General features: G+C 38.8%; 1 protein-coding gene across 1 annotated transcript; it reads right to left on the reverse strand.

Annotated features, from left to right (window-relative positions):
* Positions 1-1,624: 1,624 nt before the first annotated feature.
* ptpn9b (protein tyrosine phosphatase non-receptor type 9b) lies at positions 1,625-15,548 on the reverse strand. Its single transcript, XM_005741170.2, has 13 exons — positions 15,446-15,548; positions 11,515-11,658; positions 10,620-10,709; positions 10,230-10,354; positions 9,680-9,785; positions 9,390-9,500; positions 8,435-9,297; positions 8,225-8,321; positions 7,733-7,802; positions 5,779-5,857; positions 5,513-5,663; positions 5,047-5,254; positions 1,625-3,777 (listed from the first exon to the last, which is right to left on the reverse strand). Exons 1-13 carry the CDS (start codon positions 15,476-15,478, stop codon positions 3,554-3,556), a joined length of 2,301 nt encoding a protein of 766 aa, XP_005741227.1. The 5' UTR covers positions 15,479-15,548; the 3' UTR covers positions 1,625-3,553.
* Between the last annotated feature and the right edge of the window lie 1,367 nt (positions 15,549-16,915).

Raw genomic sequence — 16,915 nt, forward strand, 5'->3', positions numbered from 1 at the left:
TGCTGCACGGCAAAATGTTTGTGCCCAATTCTGGAACCACTGACGAGTTTAGCCATTGAAGGGTCTATAGCAAGAAATTAATCTACAACTGGCAGATTTTGCTCAACATGATTTTCTTTTAACTAAAATGTCCTTAACGTCTGTTAGTAATACTACATAATAATGGCTACATTGAAACATGCTAAATTAGTGGTGGTATCTTTTCATTTTCATAAAGATGGGGTTCTTAATGGTGACGCTCTCTGTGCAAAAGGTTTTGGTAGTTGTACTTTATTTTTGCAGCATGTTGTAGTTCTTATATAGTTTTTTCCCCCTTGTGTTTTCTCCACATGCTTAGGTATCTAATTGACTATCTTAGTTGTCACATCGTCACCCATTCTTTATTTATAGTCATACTGTTTTGAACTGGCAGTGTGAAGGGATCTAAACAGAATCCATCCATCCATTCGCTTCCGCTTATCCTTTTCAGGGTCGCGGGGGGCGCTGGAGCCTATCCCAGCTGTCATAGGGCGTAAACAGAATCCTTAAAACCTAATCGTGACTCCAAAGCCTAACAGTGTGAAAATATTTAAACTGTAACACAGGATCTCAGATAACGTTGCAAGACCTCAGTTTAACTGGAAACTTATTATAGATGGAGTAATGCCTAAGGTTTTTACCATGATGCATTAATGTGGAAGATAAGTAGGTTGAGGTGGACTTTTAATATAAAGTTATGCCTCATATTTTAGAATCTCAGTCTCAGTTACATGCCTTAATTAAAATATCTGCGCCACACCATAACCAATAAATAATGTGGAGTGAAAGTAATGGAGGTGTGAAGTAGAACTACGAGGGAACTCGAGTACATTACATTTGCACTAGAGTAACTAATACTTAAACTGTTACATTTCTGCACTAGTGCAAAGAGCAGACCACAGACTGTTAGCTGAATGCTTAATACTTCAAAGATCTCATCAACCCATTTCTGTATGTGAAAGCAATTTTGTAACTCCAATTTCAATGAAAGAGAAAAAGGTGGACATGTTCTTACTACACATTTAATCTTTGCAATACTCTTTTTCAGCCAAGAGATCACATTAGCTTTGTATCCATTTAAGATAGTAAGACCATTTCTTTAATGGGACAGCTGGGCTGACAGCATGTAAAAGGCTGTAATTCAATCGCATGAACTTCAAGCACAAAAAGAGACATTAAATGAACACCAGTGACAAATGCACATTGCATTCTCAGTTTCTTACAAAACAAATTAAATGTAGCACAGGGATCAAAACTCTTGCATACCCACTCTCCCACTTTTTTTTAGCTATACATATTTATTAGCAATGTTCCCAAGGTGCTCCAGGGTCTTTCGGTGTCCGTGGATGCAAGACTGCACCAGTAAGTCCATGCTTGCAGGCTGTTGAGGATGTGTGACAGGAAAACACTTTCAGATTGAGCCTAGGCCTTTGGCATTGAAGGATGCAAGGTCCACATTCACCAAAAAAAAAAAGTCTTTACTAAATTGCTCGGACACCAGTACCCCAAAAACATTCAAGGCTCTATCCATGCTGATAAACTTTATCCCATAATAATATATAGATATATATTTATATGAACAGAAATGTAGCCACATGTCCTTTTTTTTTTTTTGCCATTTTCTGCTCTTAATAGGTTTTTTGTTTGTTTTTGCTTTGTCCTTGGCATAAGGGGACCAGACAGTTGGATGTTAACGTTACCGTTTCTATGATAAACTCTCTAAAAACACAAGTTAGCTTACCTGATCCCTACCCTACCTCACCCCCATCCCAACCCCTTATTGTCCTAAACTTGAACAATCACCATTTATACAAGTCAGTTCTGAAAATACTATGGCAAGTGACAGTTTCCACCTCAATGTCATTGTGAACAACAAAGAAAAATATATATAGTTCACTCCTCGTTCGATTTGTTCAGCTTATCAAATGCAATAACTGGTCTGTTATTCTTTGTTGCATCGTACCAACATTCACGGATTTTCAATAATGTAGAAGTTGTACAAAGACATAAATACAGTAGGATACAATACAGTAAAAAATACAAAATAAAGTTGATATAGATTTTTTTCCTTAAATGATAATTTACCAGAGGCAAACCCAGAAATGGATCTTTGACACTAGGCAAAAACACCCCCTGAGGTCAAATGATAAAATAATAACCACGTCTCAAAGCTAACTCCCAGATAACTCACTACTTTGTCATTTATACATAGTGTGCTATGTACAGGACTTCTAGGCAAAATGTGGGGGTCCTGTGTGGCACAAAGTTAACATGTTTTATGCAAGTGCACTAGTTTGGGTTTTACTTACTAGCGAGACATTAAGCTAAGGAAAACGTGAAGGCACAATTATCTGAGGGAGAGCATACCTCAGGAATCAAACAACAGTTGTGGTGTCAAGAGTCAGATTGAAAAAAAGGAGAACCACGGGAAGAAATAAAAGTGTACAGTTTAAAGGTATGGTTCAGGGTCTTAGAAGGACGAGGCAGTGAATCAAGTTAAGGCCAAATTACTTAAGATCGTCCAATCAGAACGCTCCAACAGTAAAGACGATGTTAGACCTGACAAATCAGAGATTTGAAATACAACATTAGTTTAAAACCAGAACTCTTCTATATTTTGTCATAGCCTGGCTCGCTACACAGGAATTCTTTCCTCAAAGTTAAGTCAATTATATTAAACAAGGCTTTTTTTGCTGTTATTTCAGAAATTGTTATTATGCACAATAATGTATAAATGTATGTTACAAGAATATACATGGGCTTCAGTCTATAATATCTCAGTAAGGAGTACATCCAAGCATTCAGATTGCGGACTTTGGCTTTTAAAAGTTAGTCTACATATGCACAAATATGAAACTCACATAGAAAATGCACCATAGAAAAAATTAACATGGGAACCCCCCCCCCCAAAAAAACAAAAACACAAAAAAAAAACATGGAAATGGACTAAATGGCTCACACACTGATCTGTCACAAACACTCTCTCAAAGAGAACCAAGAAAAAACAAAAAGAAATGTTTTCAAGTTTCACCTTTTCATACCCCACACATTTTATCTGCAGTCACAGATTTGTTCAGAGTTGAGAAGAGACAAGAAATACAAAAAGGACCAAAGATTCGGGTTTGGAGGGCTTTTAGGGGTAAGGTTCAAGTTTGTCATTTCTCATGTGCAAGTCAATATAAAAATGCTACTCGTACACTGCTTTTGTCGACAACACAGGTTCGGGGCAGGCCAAACCCCCTGTAGTTTGCTAAATTTTTTAAAAAGGGGCTTGGAAATTGGCAGGCCAGCTTGCTCATCAATGCAGAGTTTCCACTGCACTGAATTTTCTTCTCCAGCTCTTTGCCTTCTCAGTTTATCAACTCGTGGGAAGAAGGAAGAGCAACTGTGGGAGTCTGCCATCTTGTGCCTCTTCTCTGTTATGACTGAAGAGTCATCTCCTTTATGTACTCAGAATCGCCACTCCTCACTCTCATTCCTATGACTTCTGCTTAGATTGACTGTTCTGTTCATCTAATTACCCTCCGTATGTCTCTCACTCGCTGTCAGTCTCTAGCTCTGAGTCAGACCACTGCACTGGGCTCAGCTTCCCATTCCGCTGGGCATACTCAATGATTGCTGTGTAGCAGAAATAGTACTGATCCCAGGTCTGGATGCTGAAAGCCCTCTGTGTACGCATCCGCCGCACCGTCTGACAGACATCTACTGTGCCAACATCCTCCAGCTGGGACAGGCAGATGTCCAGTGTGCAGAATGTGCCTAAACAGCCATGAGGGATGAATATCGAGAAGTTACACTTAAAAGAACTCAATTAAAAAGGTTTTTGTTGGACACAAGACAACAGATTAAAACCTAAAAATAAATGCAAAAGTTAAGACTACAGCTCAGCAGAAGCGAAGAGGTAATTCAAGTAAAAGTCATTGTCTAAATAATACAAGGCAATACGACCTGCATACACAATACCTTACATTTGTTTACCAGATTCACATTTGGTGGGATTTTAATTTTGTATATCAACTGCATGAATTACAATTAGGAAGGCAAGGCAGTGGCACTGATATATAAAGACACAAAAGTGGCTCACACACTGGTGAGGTACTTTTAAAATAACAGGCTGAAGATTGACCAACATGTCCTCCCACTTCAGCTGGCTGCAGGGATTTCCTTTAACTTAAAGAGAAGCCTTTTACACAATATCAGCCCTCTGAGCTAAACAGGCACTGTAAAAAAATACTTAAGTGTTATGGGACAGATTAGCTACCATTTATTTAAAGTGGCACCGGCTCCAGGTTCAAACAGTAAAGTAAAACTCTCAGATGAGATTACTTTAAGATGCATAAGAGCGCTATAAATCTATATTTAAAGTATTTAAATCAGATGACGACGTCTTTACTAGGATGTATGCAACTATTCAACTACACAACTAATCATCCCTAGTGTTACTAGTCGGTACCAGACGTGCTAGTAGTGTAATCTAATTGTAAACATTTGAATTGATGCCCAGTGCTGGTAAATTGCTATGTACTAAATGTTATGCAGCCATCTGCCACCAGATGGAGCATCAATATTGAGAAAGACCATAAATATGTTGCTCTAGGTCTGATCTTTAGTTAACACTCTTATTCATTTAAAAGCAAAAGAATGAGATTGTAGATACAAGCAGCAAAAATGATCTTTAAGGGTGGATGGGCTGTCCCTTAGCGATAGGGTGACGAGTTCAGTCATTCAGGAGGGGCTCAAATTAGAGCAGCAACTCTAACTTGAAAGGTTTATTTTCAGTGTTTTTCCCTCTTCCTTGTCTATTTGGAATACAATGTTCAATGTTGATAATGTTAGGTGCTGCACAGTTAAGCAAGATATATTATTGAAGAACGGGATTAATGATGTCAATGTTTTAATGGTTATCCATTGAAGGGTTCTCAGATTTAACTTGATATCTGAGTGTTTCTTAGTTTTAGATTAGTCAATTTTTTCCCCCTTAATTGGTCGATTAAGAAATTAGCTGCCAAGAGCATCCATAGTCTTTACCTGTACGGCCAATGCCAGCACTGCAATGCACAACCACAGGGGGGCCCCCTGGAGGCCCTCTCCAGGTGGATCCCAAGGTCTGGACTGCAGCTTCCCTCCTTTGCAGAACATGTTCACGGAAGTCCAACATAGCAGAAGCACTCTTGGGCACTCCGAAGTCCGGCCAGCTGACATAGAGGTAGTGGCACACTTCCCGCCTCTCTCCAGACTAAAAGGTCAGACGGTTTCACAGGAGAGCAGATAAAGAGAGAAGATAGTCACTTCTTTCTTGTGAGTTGGCATGTTTAAGCCGTTTTGGAAAATAAGATATGGTGATTTCTACAGTTTCTACTGACAAAGCATTCTCACAATTTATTAAAGAAACTCTTTAGAAACTCTTAATTGACAAATGAAACTCCGATCTCAGTTTTTCATCTCAAAAGACTTAAACTGAGTTAAAGAAATGTAAACTACACGTGTGCTCTACCTGTGTGTTGTACAGTTCAAGATGGGAAAGTTTGAAGTCCTGAAACACTTGGATGTGTGTATTCCTGACCAAGAAGTATCCATGCTGTTCAGTCCTGCCCTCCTCAAGAGGCCAGTATTGTCCACATTTGACACGTCCACGCTCCACCACCCTGAGAGACACAGTAAATCCATTTTCATCTCATTCACAACACATCAATAATGTGCCATCATTTGTAAAAATCCTTACATTAAAGTTTACATCAGCAATCCAAACTGGAGTCTCACCTGGTGGTCATTACAATGATAAGTACCATCTGTTCCCAAACCATCCTCCAGAAGTCAGCAAAGGTTTTTGGCAAAGGACCTGAGGGACACAAGATGATAATAACGACACATTTTATTTTAGGCGTCTTTCAAAACACTAAAGCTCAACTTACACAAAAGAGTTTAAAAAATGGTAACCAAGGAAGTATCAATGCCAATAAAACTATTTTACAATATATAATCTAATTAAGAACAGAGGGTTCATGTGACAGTTAAAGGTGAATATGCCAGTTTAAAGAAGAGAGTTTTGAGGGGAAATTTTAAAGTGGATTAATGCCAATATTACAGATGTCTGAGAGGGAGTTCCAGAGGCACGGTGCAGGATCTGAGAGTAGAAGAGAGATACTGCAAAGCAAGTTTATGGAATAGCTTAAAAGGTGAGGAGCAGAATCTTGATGAATAAAAGACAAATTTAAATGTGATTTTGTCAATGAAGTTTTACTAAATGACTTATGGAGGGAGTTCTGGTTATGATATGACCACTAGCAATTGGGACCAGATAACATTTGTGGATGGACTTGATAGAGAAACAAAAAAGAAAGACGTTACAGTAATCAATGAGGAACATAAACAAGGAATGATACTGGCTGTGAGCAGAGGGAAGTTTCAAACTAAAAAGGGAACGAAAGTGAGGGAAACGGGAGGAGGAAAATTACAGGAAGTGTTAGTGATCAGCTGCTGGTAAATCTAGTCTATTTTGACATTTTAAAAATAACATCAAAGAATTACAGTAAGAGGGTGGGTAAGGATGAGGCAGCAGAGCCAGGTTAGTATGTTCCTGACCATTCAGAAAAGGGTCCTTTGCTCCCTTGACCTGAGCTGATTAGATCTGTGTACCAAGTAGATTTTTCTGTAGATAGCGTGCATCCTTCTAATGAAGAATGTGGTTATTGTACATTTCTTTGTGAACAACAAAATCCAACTCTTTTGTAGTGGTGTTCCAAGAGATAGGTTTTTTGCATAATTCAGAAGTAAACCATGATGGGGAGAAAAACAACCTATGTTTTTAAAGCAAGAGCATCTAAAAGTCCAAGAAGACCATCGGGGGTAGGTTAAGAGTTTATGGTGGGAAGGCTGTCAATGACACCCGAAAGACTATTTAATGCCCTTAAAATGAAGTGACATGTTGAACATTTGTCTTGGATAGAGTTAAATAGCCATTAAAAGATAATCAGTCAAAAGCTATCTTAGTAAAATGTAAAGTCCAGCATGAGAACATTACCCATCCTCTTCTGCTTATCCTTATTGATATTGTATGATATTATCCATATGGAAATTTTACACTGACTACTGATAGAGACTGCTGTATTTTAATATACATACAGATAATATCCATACTAAAATCTCCCAGCAGTCAACGTGAAATTTCACTGGGATGAATACATCTCTGACAGACAGAGATACTTCCAGGTAGAAATGTAATAGCGACAGAGAGTCGGAAAGGTAAAACCACAGCTGTAGGAGCTAAGCGGATATGTACTAAAGAACTGCTGTTGATGGATTAAGTATGACGGACCGGGAAGTCCGAGCAAGCACAAACCAGATCAGACAAAACAATAAAAGAATAAAGAGAGCAACAGCGATAATAGCTCATGTACTATTTATAGTATTCTCCATACTGTAGTTCTTTACACAGTATGGAGAACTACAGTATTGCTCAAAGGGGTTGAGGCACTTTGGATCTTCACACTCCATTCAATCTCACAATCCCATTAGAGGCATTTGACGTACATCACGACCAGAACATAATAAACAAATATCTGAAGCAGTCATGCAGTTTTCCAGTTAAAGCACTTAGAATTACATTCATTGAAAGATAAGAGCTGTTCAAGGAATCATCTCATTACATCATAAAAATATGCAAAACTACAAGCAATAAAGAGTAAAGCAGGAACTTATGTGAACAGCTTCTCACCCTGAGTAGCGATGTAGGCGTTGCTCCTCTTGTACCCATCCATGAAACTAGCATTAATGTAATCTGATGTCTGCAAAACACAGCAGAGCGATTCACCGTTCAGTTATTTTGCCTTGGATAAGAAGATGCTACACATTACAGTTTAAAAAAAAAAAAGTGTGCATAACCTTAATTGTAGTAAATAATTCTACACTTAGACCACTGTCTAAAAAAAGAACAAAACAAACAACAACAACAACAAAAACTGAAAAAAACAAAACAAAACCAAAACACAGATACACCTGTATTCAAAACATTTTGAATACACAGACTGGGCCAACACTCAATGTCTTAAATTAATAAGATACTTTCAGTTGCCGATGATAAACATGAATTTCATCTCAGCTAAATGCTAATGCAATCTTCACTAATTCCCAGAGATAAACAATAATACTGTATTAGTATTGTACTTATAATTTATTGATTGAAATGTATCTACAGATGAATTATTACCTCATCCTCATCATTAGAGAGTGGGCACAGTCGCACTCGTGACTGGTCGAGGCAGAGAACATCACTGTACCTGTTCTTGACCTGATTGGACAATTTCCTGCAAAGATGAGTCTAATGTGAGGCTACATAACAAACTGAAGCTCTGGCTGATATTATACATTTAATTCAGACTGACAGAAACACAAAATATAAGAGCTTGACAAGTCTTACTTAGAGTAGTCAAAGGTGCCTGCAGGAGGCTCCTTGCGGATCTCCTCATACTCTTGATAGATCCCCCTCTTCTTCTTCCTCTTCACATACTCCACCAGGTCATGCACCGTCATGGCTCCCTGCTCTGGCATGTGAACAGACACCTCCATGCAGTGGTTCTCATCATCAGGACCCCAAGATGAGGACAGCGGTGGGGATTTTGAGGAAGGCTGGTTGGGTGGACGAGGCTGAGATTTCTGAGGCAACGGAGGCACTCCTTCCTCCTCACCCTCCTCATACTCCTCCTCTATACCCTCACTGCCACTCACCACAGCCCCATCAGTTTTCTTTGAGAGGGGTGTATCAGGGGGAGTGTCTGATTGGGGAGGAACTTGGCAGCCACTACCGTTAATGTTAGCATTGGCGCTGGAGCCAATGACAGCCATGTTGGCTCCGCTCACTGCTGAGCCATTCCAGTGTTGGTGGTTCACTTGCGATTTGTCCACAGCAGAATTTGGACTATGTTGGTGCTGGCCTTGGCCTCGAGTCCTGCTCTCCACAACACAGTGGTTGTGTGGGTTTGCGTTGCTGTCATCATAGCAGTTAGAGTTAGCCACAGCTATCTCAGGACCTATTTGTGTATTTATATGGGCGTGGGACAGTGTTGCATCTACACTTGTGTTGCTATTCTCTAAGCTATAAGAGCGCAACAGGCTTCCCACGCAGTCATGTTCTTTTGTGTCACCCTGAACAATGTTTGTGTTTACATTAACACAGGACTGAATCCAAGCCACGTGGTTATACTGGGATGTCCCACCCAGGTGTTCAGGGAGGGAGGAAACTGGGATATGACTTGCCAACTCATGAGCTTTCACTGTGCAGACCTGGTGAGGAGAAAAACAAAAGTAAGTATTAAATAATGAACAACAAACATCTTATACATGATGCAAATTCTTGATGAAACTAAGAGACACACCCTTTCTCTCAGCTTCTCGCGTACAAAGAGGCGAAGAACCGCGAAAGGTGCTCGAAACCAAAGAGGTGAGGACACAATGAAGACACATTTTAGACGAGCTGGAAAGGCCCCCTGCAAAATGAAAATATTTTTATTATATATTATATAATATATAATTATTTTTCATTATAAAAATATAATGAAACATTTAAAAAAGAAAAACAAAAAACAAAAAACAAGGCAAAAAGCATTTTTGAATTCCAAGATCATCAAACACAACGTGAGAAAAAAAAAATGCTCCTTATATTTACCTTGAGCAAATTGAGAATCTTGACACAGAGCTCATAGTCAAAATTTCCATAGCTGGAGTTGGTCATGTCGTAAATAAATATGAGCCCATCCCTTTGAGTTTGAACACTATAAAGAAATGAAGATCTTTAAAGTTAAAGAGCAAAATAAATGTGCTTAAAAATACACTTTTATCTATTCTAATTCCTGTGTTTCATTTAGTTATTTTATATTTCTAAAGGTACTTTCAACTGATCCTTTCAACTGATCCTTTATTCAAATCAATCACTAAAGCAAGAGATTTTTTATGTTGGATGCTCTTCCTGACACAACCCTCCCATTTATGTGGGCTTAAGATCGGCATATGAAATAGACTAGCTTGTGACAGACTGTTTATACCTCCTCCTGGTCTTCAACCAGGGACTTTTCATGTTACGCTAATGATTAACCTATTTATCGATATTTCTATCTTTATGAATTAACATCAGAGCACAGGGGACGAACTGTTGTACCAGATCAAAATAACACGATAAAGTGTCATAGGAAACTGTTTATTTATGGTTCACTCTTTACCTCTCTATGGCTTTGTCTAGCTGGTAGATGATGGCCTGGAGAACAGCTTTATGGGTGGTGAGGTCTGGTCGATGAAGTCGAGCGGTGAAGAGTGCTACAGCAGCACCTTTTGCGTCTCGGCCAGGCTGGGAAAAATATTAACAGATCACCATGTTACACCACTGCAAATCAATTTATCGAAAATAAAAACTTTACTTCATTTCTATTCATAGAAATACAAAAATAAGCTCACATGAGTCCTGTGACATGCACATACAGAAACACACAAAACTCTTTTTTAACGACCAGCACACCCTTGCATAATTTTCTGTGTATTCTTGGGTGTTAATTCAAAATGATAAGCTACAGTTCCTTTTATGTTAAGTGACTTATCATTGCTTTATCACTCACCAGGACTGTAAATTTGCCACTCAGCAGCTCAGAGCGTAGGGGCTCCTCGTCAGGGTTGATATTGATTATGCCCTCTTTGATTCTTGTGTTCTAATTTTCATACATGAAGATAGACACAGGAGAGACAGGGGAAAGTCATAAGCTTATAGATGACTTAGTATGTAAACAAACACTTAACAGTATTCAGTTGTTAGTCTGTGTATTACAAAAGCCAGTTTATTAACTTGCAACTGAAGGGTTGTTTTTGGTTTTTAATCAGAACTCAATTATTCCACTAAAGTGCTAGCATGTATTAGATTAACATACATTTTTATATACACTGTATTATACAAGTATGTTCAGGGCATTGTGATTCATAGGTGTGTGAGAAGTAAAAAGCATTTAAAGACACACAAAAAAGTGCAGTATAAATGTGTTAATTAGTGAATGCTGGTTGTGGTGCAAAAGCTCTCTTAGCGCTCTGCTTGAGTGCGATACAAGTACCACTCCAGTTCATTTTTTAAATTTTAACAGATAATAGATAACTATTTAAGCGTCAATAATTACATATTATAACTATAATTATATTTTAATGTTTAACATTGAGAGATGTAATAACCTGTGAACTAACTTGTGGTTTTTTCCCCCCCCAACAGAAACCCTGTCATTAGATATACTTATAGGGCATTAACACTATGCATTTTAAAGATTTCCTGCATTTACAAACAAGCCTATGATTATTTTTAAGGATTATTATATTTTATATCTAAACACCACTTAAGAAATCATTACAAATTCAATGTGTGATATTTATCTGAAAAATTTGAACTATTTTGCACAAATTAAGCCCGATGGGGTTCGCGTGACGACAGAAGGTAAACAGATGTTGCTGTCACTAGATGAAACAATGCCATACCTTGTATGCTTGGAAAAGATCGATGGCTCTGGAGACGTCAAACTTGCGGGCCATAAGAAACTTAACAGCTGTAGGTTGAGAGACAAGCCCAGCGCTGTGAGGCTGCTCCCTGCTCCGCACCTCACTCAGGAACTCCTCTACAGCCTGAAAAGACACGGGAAAAGATGGGCACACGTTAAGAAAATAAAAAAGAGAAATTGTGTGTAAAACTTTATATGGCTTTGAAAGATATCCATAAAAAACAAAAGATAATATGGGAATGATTGCTGACATGACAAGAAAAGTACACAATTCTGTCAAAGATTAAATATTGTGAAGTGTGCGCTACTGGAAGATACTATCAACAAAAGCACTCATGTGCCAAGAGACAACAGTCAGCTTGTTTGCTCCGAGTACTCTGCATCCATCCTCCAAATTTGAATGCACCAAGAGAAAAGTATAAAAATGGGGACAACAATTAACTTTTCAGATATACACAAAGAAGCTTTATATATACGCACAAATAAGGACAAAGAAATGTACATCCATTGTAAACATGATTCAAAATACCGTGTTTCTCCACCGGGTGTTTTTTGGCAAACGTAACCCATCCAAATGCTTAAGCACCTTGTCTCATAATGAAATTTATTATTAATTGTAGCCCTAAACAAAAGAGATGCTCATCCAACATGTGGCACTATCCATGTGAAAATGTCAGTGCAGGGTTTTCTTTGTTTTGTTTAAATGGCTCGTGGGATTTTGGAGAATGACTAAACACATGAGTCTGTTACATTATTTAATAGAAATGTATGCATTTTCCCTTTTTACAAAGAAAATAATTTGATAAAAATGTCTTTATTATACTTTTTTTTATGAAACCATAAGTAACAAAACTGTTTTTTTCTGGTGTTTTTACTGCCTCTGTATATATCTTTTTCCTATGCAGAAAATAGATGAATTATAACAAATAACCATATAATTGATGCATACTGGAAATTAACCAGAATGCAGACTTTCATTTTTTCTAATCCAAGACTAATATTTGGAAAAATGTGTGCAGTTTCCTGGCACAGTCTTAATTATATGCCAAAAAGATGCAAGGTCTTGACTGGCAAAAAAACATACTTACAGTGGGGCAAAAAAGTATTTAGTCAGCCACCGATTGTGCAAGTTCCCCCACTTAAAATGATGACAGAGGTCAGTAATTTGCACCAGAGGTACACTTCAACTGTGAGAGACAGAATGTGAAAAAAAAATCCAGGAATTCACATGGTAGGATTTGTAAAGAATTTATTCGTAAATTAGGGTGGAAAATAAGTATTTGGTCACCTCAAACAAGGAAAATCTCTGGCTCTCACAGACCTGTAACGTCTTCTGTAAGAAGCTTTTCTGTCCCCCACTCGTTACCTGTATGAATGGCACCTGTTTGAACTCATCATCTGTATAAAAGACACCTGTCCACAGCCTCAAACAGTCAGACTCCAAACTCCGCCATGGCCAAGACCAAAGAGCTTTCGAAGGACACCAGGAAAAGTATTGTAGACCTGCACCAGACTGGGAAGAGTGAATCTACAATAGGCAAGCAGCTTGGTGTGAAAAAATCAACTGTGGGAGCAATCATCAGAAAATGGAAGACATACAAGACCACTGATAATCTCCCTCGATCTGGGGCTCCACGCAAGATCTCATCCCGTGGGGTCAAAATGATCATGAGAACGGTGAGCAAAGATCCCAGAACCACACGGGGGGACCTGGTGAATGACCTGCAGAGAGCTGGGACCAAACTAACAAAGGTCACCATCAGTAACACACTACAACGGCAGGGAATCAAATCCCGCAGTGCCAGACGTGTTCCGCTGCTGAAGCCAGTGCATGTCCAGGCCCGTCTGAAGTTTGCCAGAGAGCACATGGATGATACAGCAGAGGATTGGGAGAATGTCATGTGGTCAGATGAAACCGAAGTAGAACTTTTTGGTATAAACTCAACTCGTCGTGTTTGGAGGAAGAAGAATACTGAGTTGCATCCCAAGAACACCATACCTACTGTGAAGCATGGGGGTGGAAACATCATGCTATGGGGCTGTTTTTCTGCCAAGGGGACAGGACGACTGATCCGTGTTAAGGACAGAATGAATGGGGCCATGTATCGTGAGATTTTGAGCCAAAACCTCCTTCCATCAGTGAGAACTTTGAAGATGAAACGAGGCTGGGTCTTCCAACATGACAATGATCCAAAACACACCGCCCGGGCAACAAAGGAGTGGCTCCGTAAGAAGCATTTGAAAGTCCTGGAGTGGCCTAGCCAGTCTCCAGACCTCAACCCCATAGAAAATCTGTGGCGGGAGTTGAAAGTCCGTGTTGCTCGGCGACAGCCCCAAAACATCACTGCTCTCGAGAAGATCTGCATGGAGGAATGGGCCAAAATACCAGCTACTGTGTGTGCAAACCTGGTAAAGACCTATAGTAAACGTTTGACCTCTGTTATTGCCAACAAAGGTTATGTTACAAAGTATTGAGTTGTATTTTTGTTATTGACCAAATACTTATTTTCCACCCTGATTTACGAATAAATTCTTTACAAATCCTACCATGTGGCTTCATGGATTTTTGTTTCACATTCTGTCTCTCACAGTTGAAGTGTACCTCTGGTACAAATTACTCCTGTCATCATTTTAAGTGGGGGAACTTGCACAATCGGTGGCTGACTAAGTACTTTTTTGCCCCACTGTATATACAAAGTATTAACACATCAAGAGAATTATCACCGTGGGCCTAAATTTTTAAGTGGGACAAAAACTATTGAAAAACTCATATTATTTAGGGGCCATATTTAAATTACATGATCACATAATTAATCTAGTACCCAATAACGGTACATCAACACCAGGATGATCGCTTTCCCTTGGTTGAGATGTAATCCAAGACGACAAACACGAGCAGCCAAAATCTACAAACGTTAGCGGTGCGGGCAGTTAGTTGACAGACGTTACTGTGTGCGCCAAAGTGATTAGCTATCAACAGATAAGATCTGCAAATCTGGGGAACATGCAAAGTATGCCCTTTAACTTTGCTCAATGATCCGTTAACCTTGTCATAAGTAGATGAAGATCAGGCCAGAAGCTGTAATATAATGCTGTAATCAGAAACGCAGAATGACATTTCATGTTTGTCATTTATCTCAGGCCCACCCCTTTTACTAGAAAGTGATTGCAACAACAATGCTACGAACCGGAGGATCATTTCTATGAATTGTCCACAGTAAATCCGTTAGACGGGATATTGCTAGTTCGTTGGCTCGTAGCAAAACACTCGTCCAAAGTCGCGGTTTTGGTCATTTTTAACCGTGTCATGGTATAAAATGACAATAAATAATAAAGACAACAATCGATTTATCTTTTTTAACCTTAATGCTCAGCCCAAAATCATTTATAAAGACTGGTAAGACTGCAGTCTAGGAAATTCCCTGCAAGTCAACAATAGCCACTGCCATTATCTAGCGGCTAGGTTGCATGTGGTAGCTGGACGGCTAACGAAAGCCATTAAGTGACTACAAGCTCTATGAGTAGGGCCAACTGTAAATAATTGTGGGTCGCTGGTTAATTTACTTTAGACTCATGAACATATCGATGTGGTCCGCATAATGCCTAGTTATCAGGAAGTGAGCATTCAAGGCAGACTGCCGGTAAAATGATACCTTCCACTACTAGCAAACGCCATCGCGCTAACACACATGCTAACTACTGTCAGTCACACCGGAGTCGGTCGACAGGAGGCTTGTGAACGGGCCGGGGCTGTTTACTACACCGCCCCGTTCCCAGAAATAACCGCACGACAGAATCTGATTTTTTTTTAAAAAAAACCCTTAGAGAAGAAACTGAGGGTGGCGACTGTACACAATGACTACTACAAGAAAACGAAAAAGGAAAAAAAAAAATCACGAAGAGACTCTTACCAGCTGCTCCTGAGTTGTCAGGGCTTCCGCCATGTTGAAGCCTCCGCAACGTCGCAGCGGGCGCGCCCACTAGCCGCTCGCTCACGCCATGCAGCCAGAGATAGACTTCTAAGCCCCGCCCACATCTCCCCCAGCTCAAACCGCTGGCGTTTCATTAACTGAATAACATGGTAGTGTTTTTCCCATGCTGCATCTTCCTTTTGCTGTCCAGTAACTCTAGAGCACAGTGTTCCAAACACAGTCAGTAAAAATAACTATAGACTATATTAAAGCAGAATAGTTAACATACCGGGAAATTTTTATGAGCCTAGAGGGAGAAAATCTGAACAGAGATGTAAAACAAAATCCAAGTGCAAGTAATTTTAGCAAGTATGGGATAATCATTGTTTCTATGATACAGTCATACATAGACTCGCCAATAAGCCACAAATGGTTCCTTAATCATATGATATCTATCTCCTGCAATTTTTCACAAAGCAAATATTCACATTGAGCAATTTTTGCACAGAGGAAAATACATCTTTTTCTTCATAACCATGACAAACATAACCGTGACTCTATATATGAGTTGTAAACAGTTCAGAGGATCTCAGCACTACTTCCTAAGTATTTCTCTGAACCACGGAAATAGCTCCTCCCAGAATTTCATATGCACTTACGGGAAAGAAAGAAGACTTGAGTAAAGGCCTATGCTATGACTGACAGATTTCACTTTCGTGGCAAACAGAGTAGATCATACTCATCTTAAGTTCGGAATTGAATATTCAGCTTTAAACATTATAAATGTTTACTGTCATATTTAGTCTATATTTTATTCCTCCCCACTGAATAGGCAGACTTACTTTCACTGTAACAGGACCAGACTAAATAGATATAAAATATCCAACTTATAGTAAAAGAAGAGGACGATATTGTTCTACACATTATTTCCAGAAAAGAAATGGAAAGAAGTAGCACTTCATAAATACCTTCTGGATTAATTTTCGAAAATTTTACAATGTAGTAATTTTTCTGAATTTAAGGCATTATGTGTTTTTCAGTAAATACCCTGGAGCATAAATATTTTTACCAAAACATAAAACATCATAAAACATGTATTAAACAACATTTTATTTAATTTGTCAATTATCAGTATTAGTTTTATTTACAGTACACATACATGGTATATTATACTAATGTGTGTTCTTTGCGTCATCAGCATGTATACGGTATGGTCGGGGAAGAATAGCTAAATTGTGAAAAAAGGGAAAAAAGAAAAATAAACTGCTGTACAGTAAATGAAACCACGCAACAGTATATACAATTACTTGAATCACCTCTGCCCTGGGCATCTACAAATATGAAATACTTGCTTATTCATTTATAATAATTTGATAATAGACTATAACATAAAAGAATGGCTATGGAACCCATTTTATGCGTAATGGATAGTTTTACTTTTATATTGTAAGGTTCAGTAAGGTTTAGAAT

This window comes from Pundamilia nyererei, unplaced genomic scaffold (assembly GCF_000239375.1).
Source record: "Pundamilia nyererei isolate P.nyererei 1_Seehausen unplaced genomic scaffold, PunNye1.0 scaffold00107, whole genome shotgun sequence".
NCBI classification, from domain to species: domain Eukaryota; kingdom Metazoa; phylum Chordata; class Actinopteri; order Cichliformes; family Cichlidae; genus Pundamilia; species Pundamilia nyererei.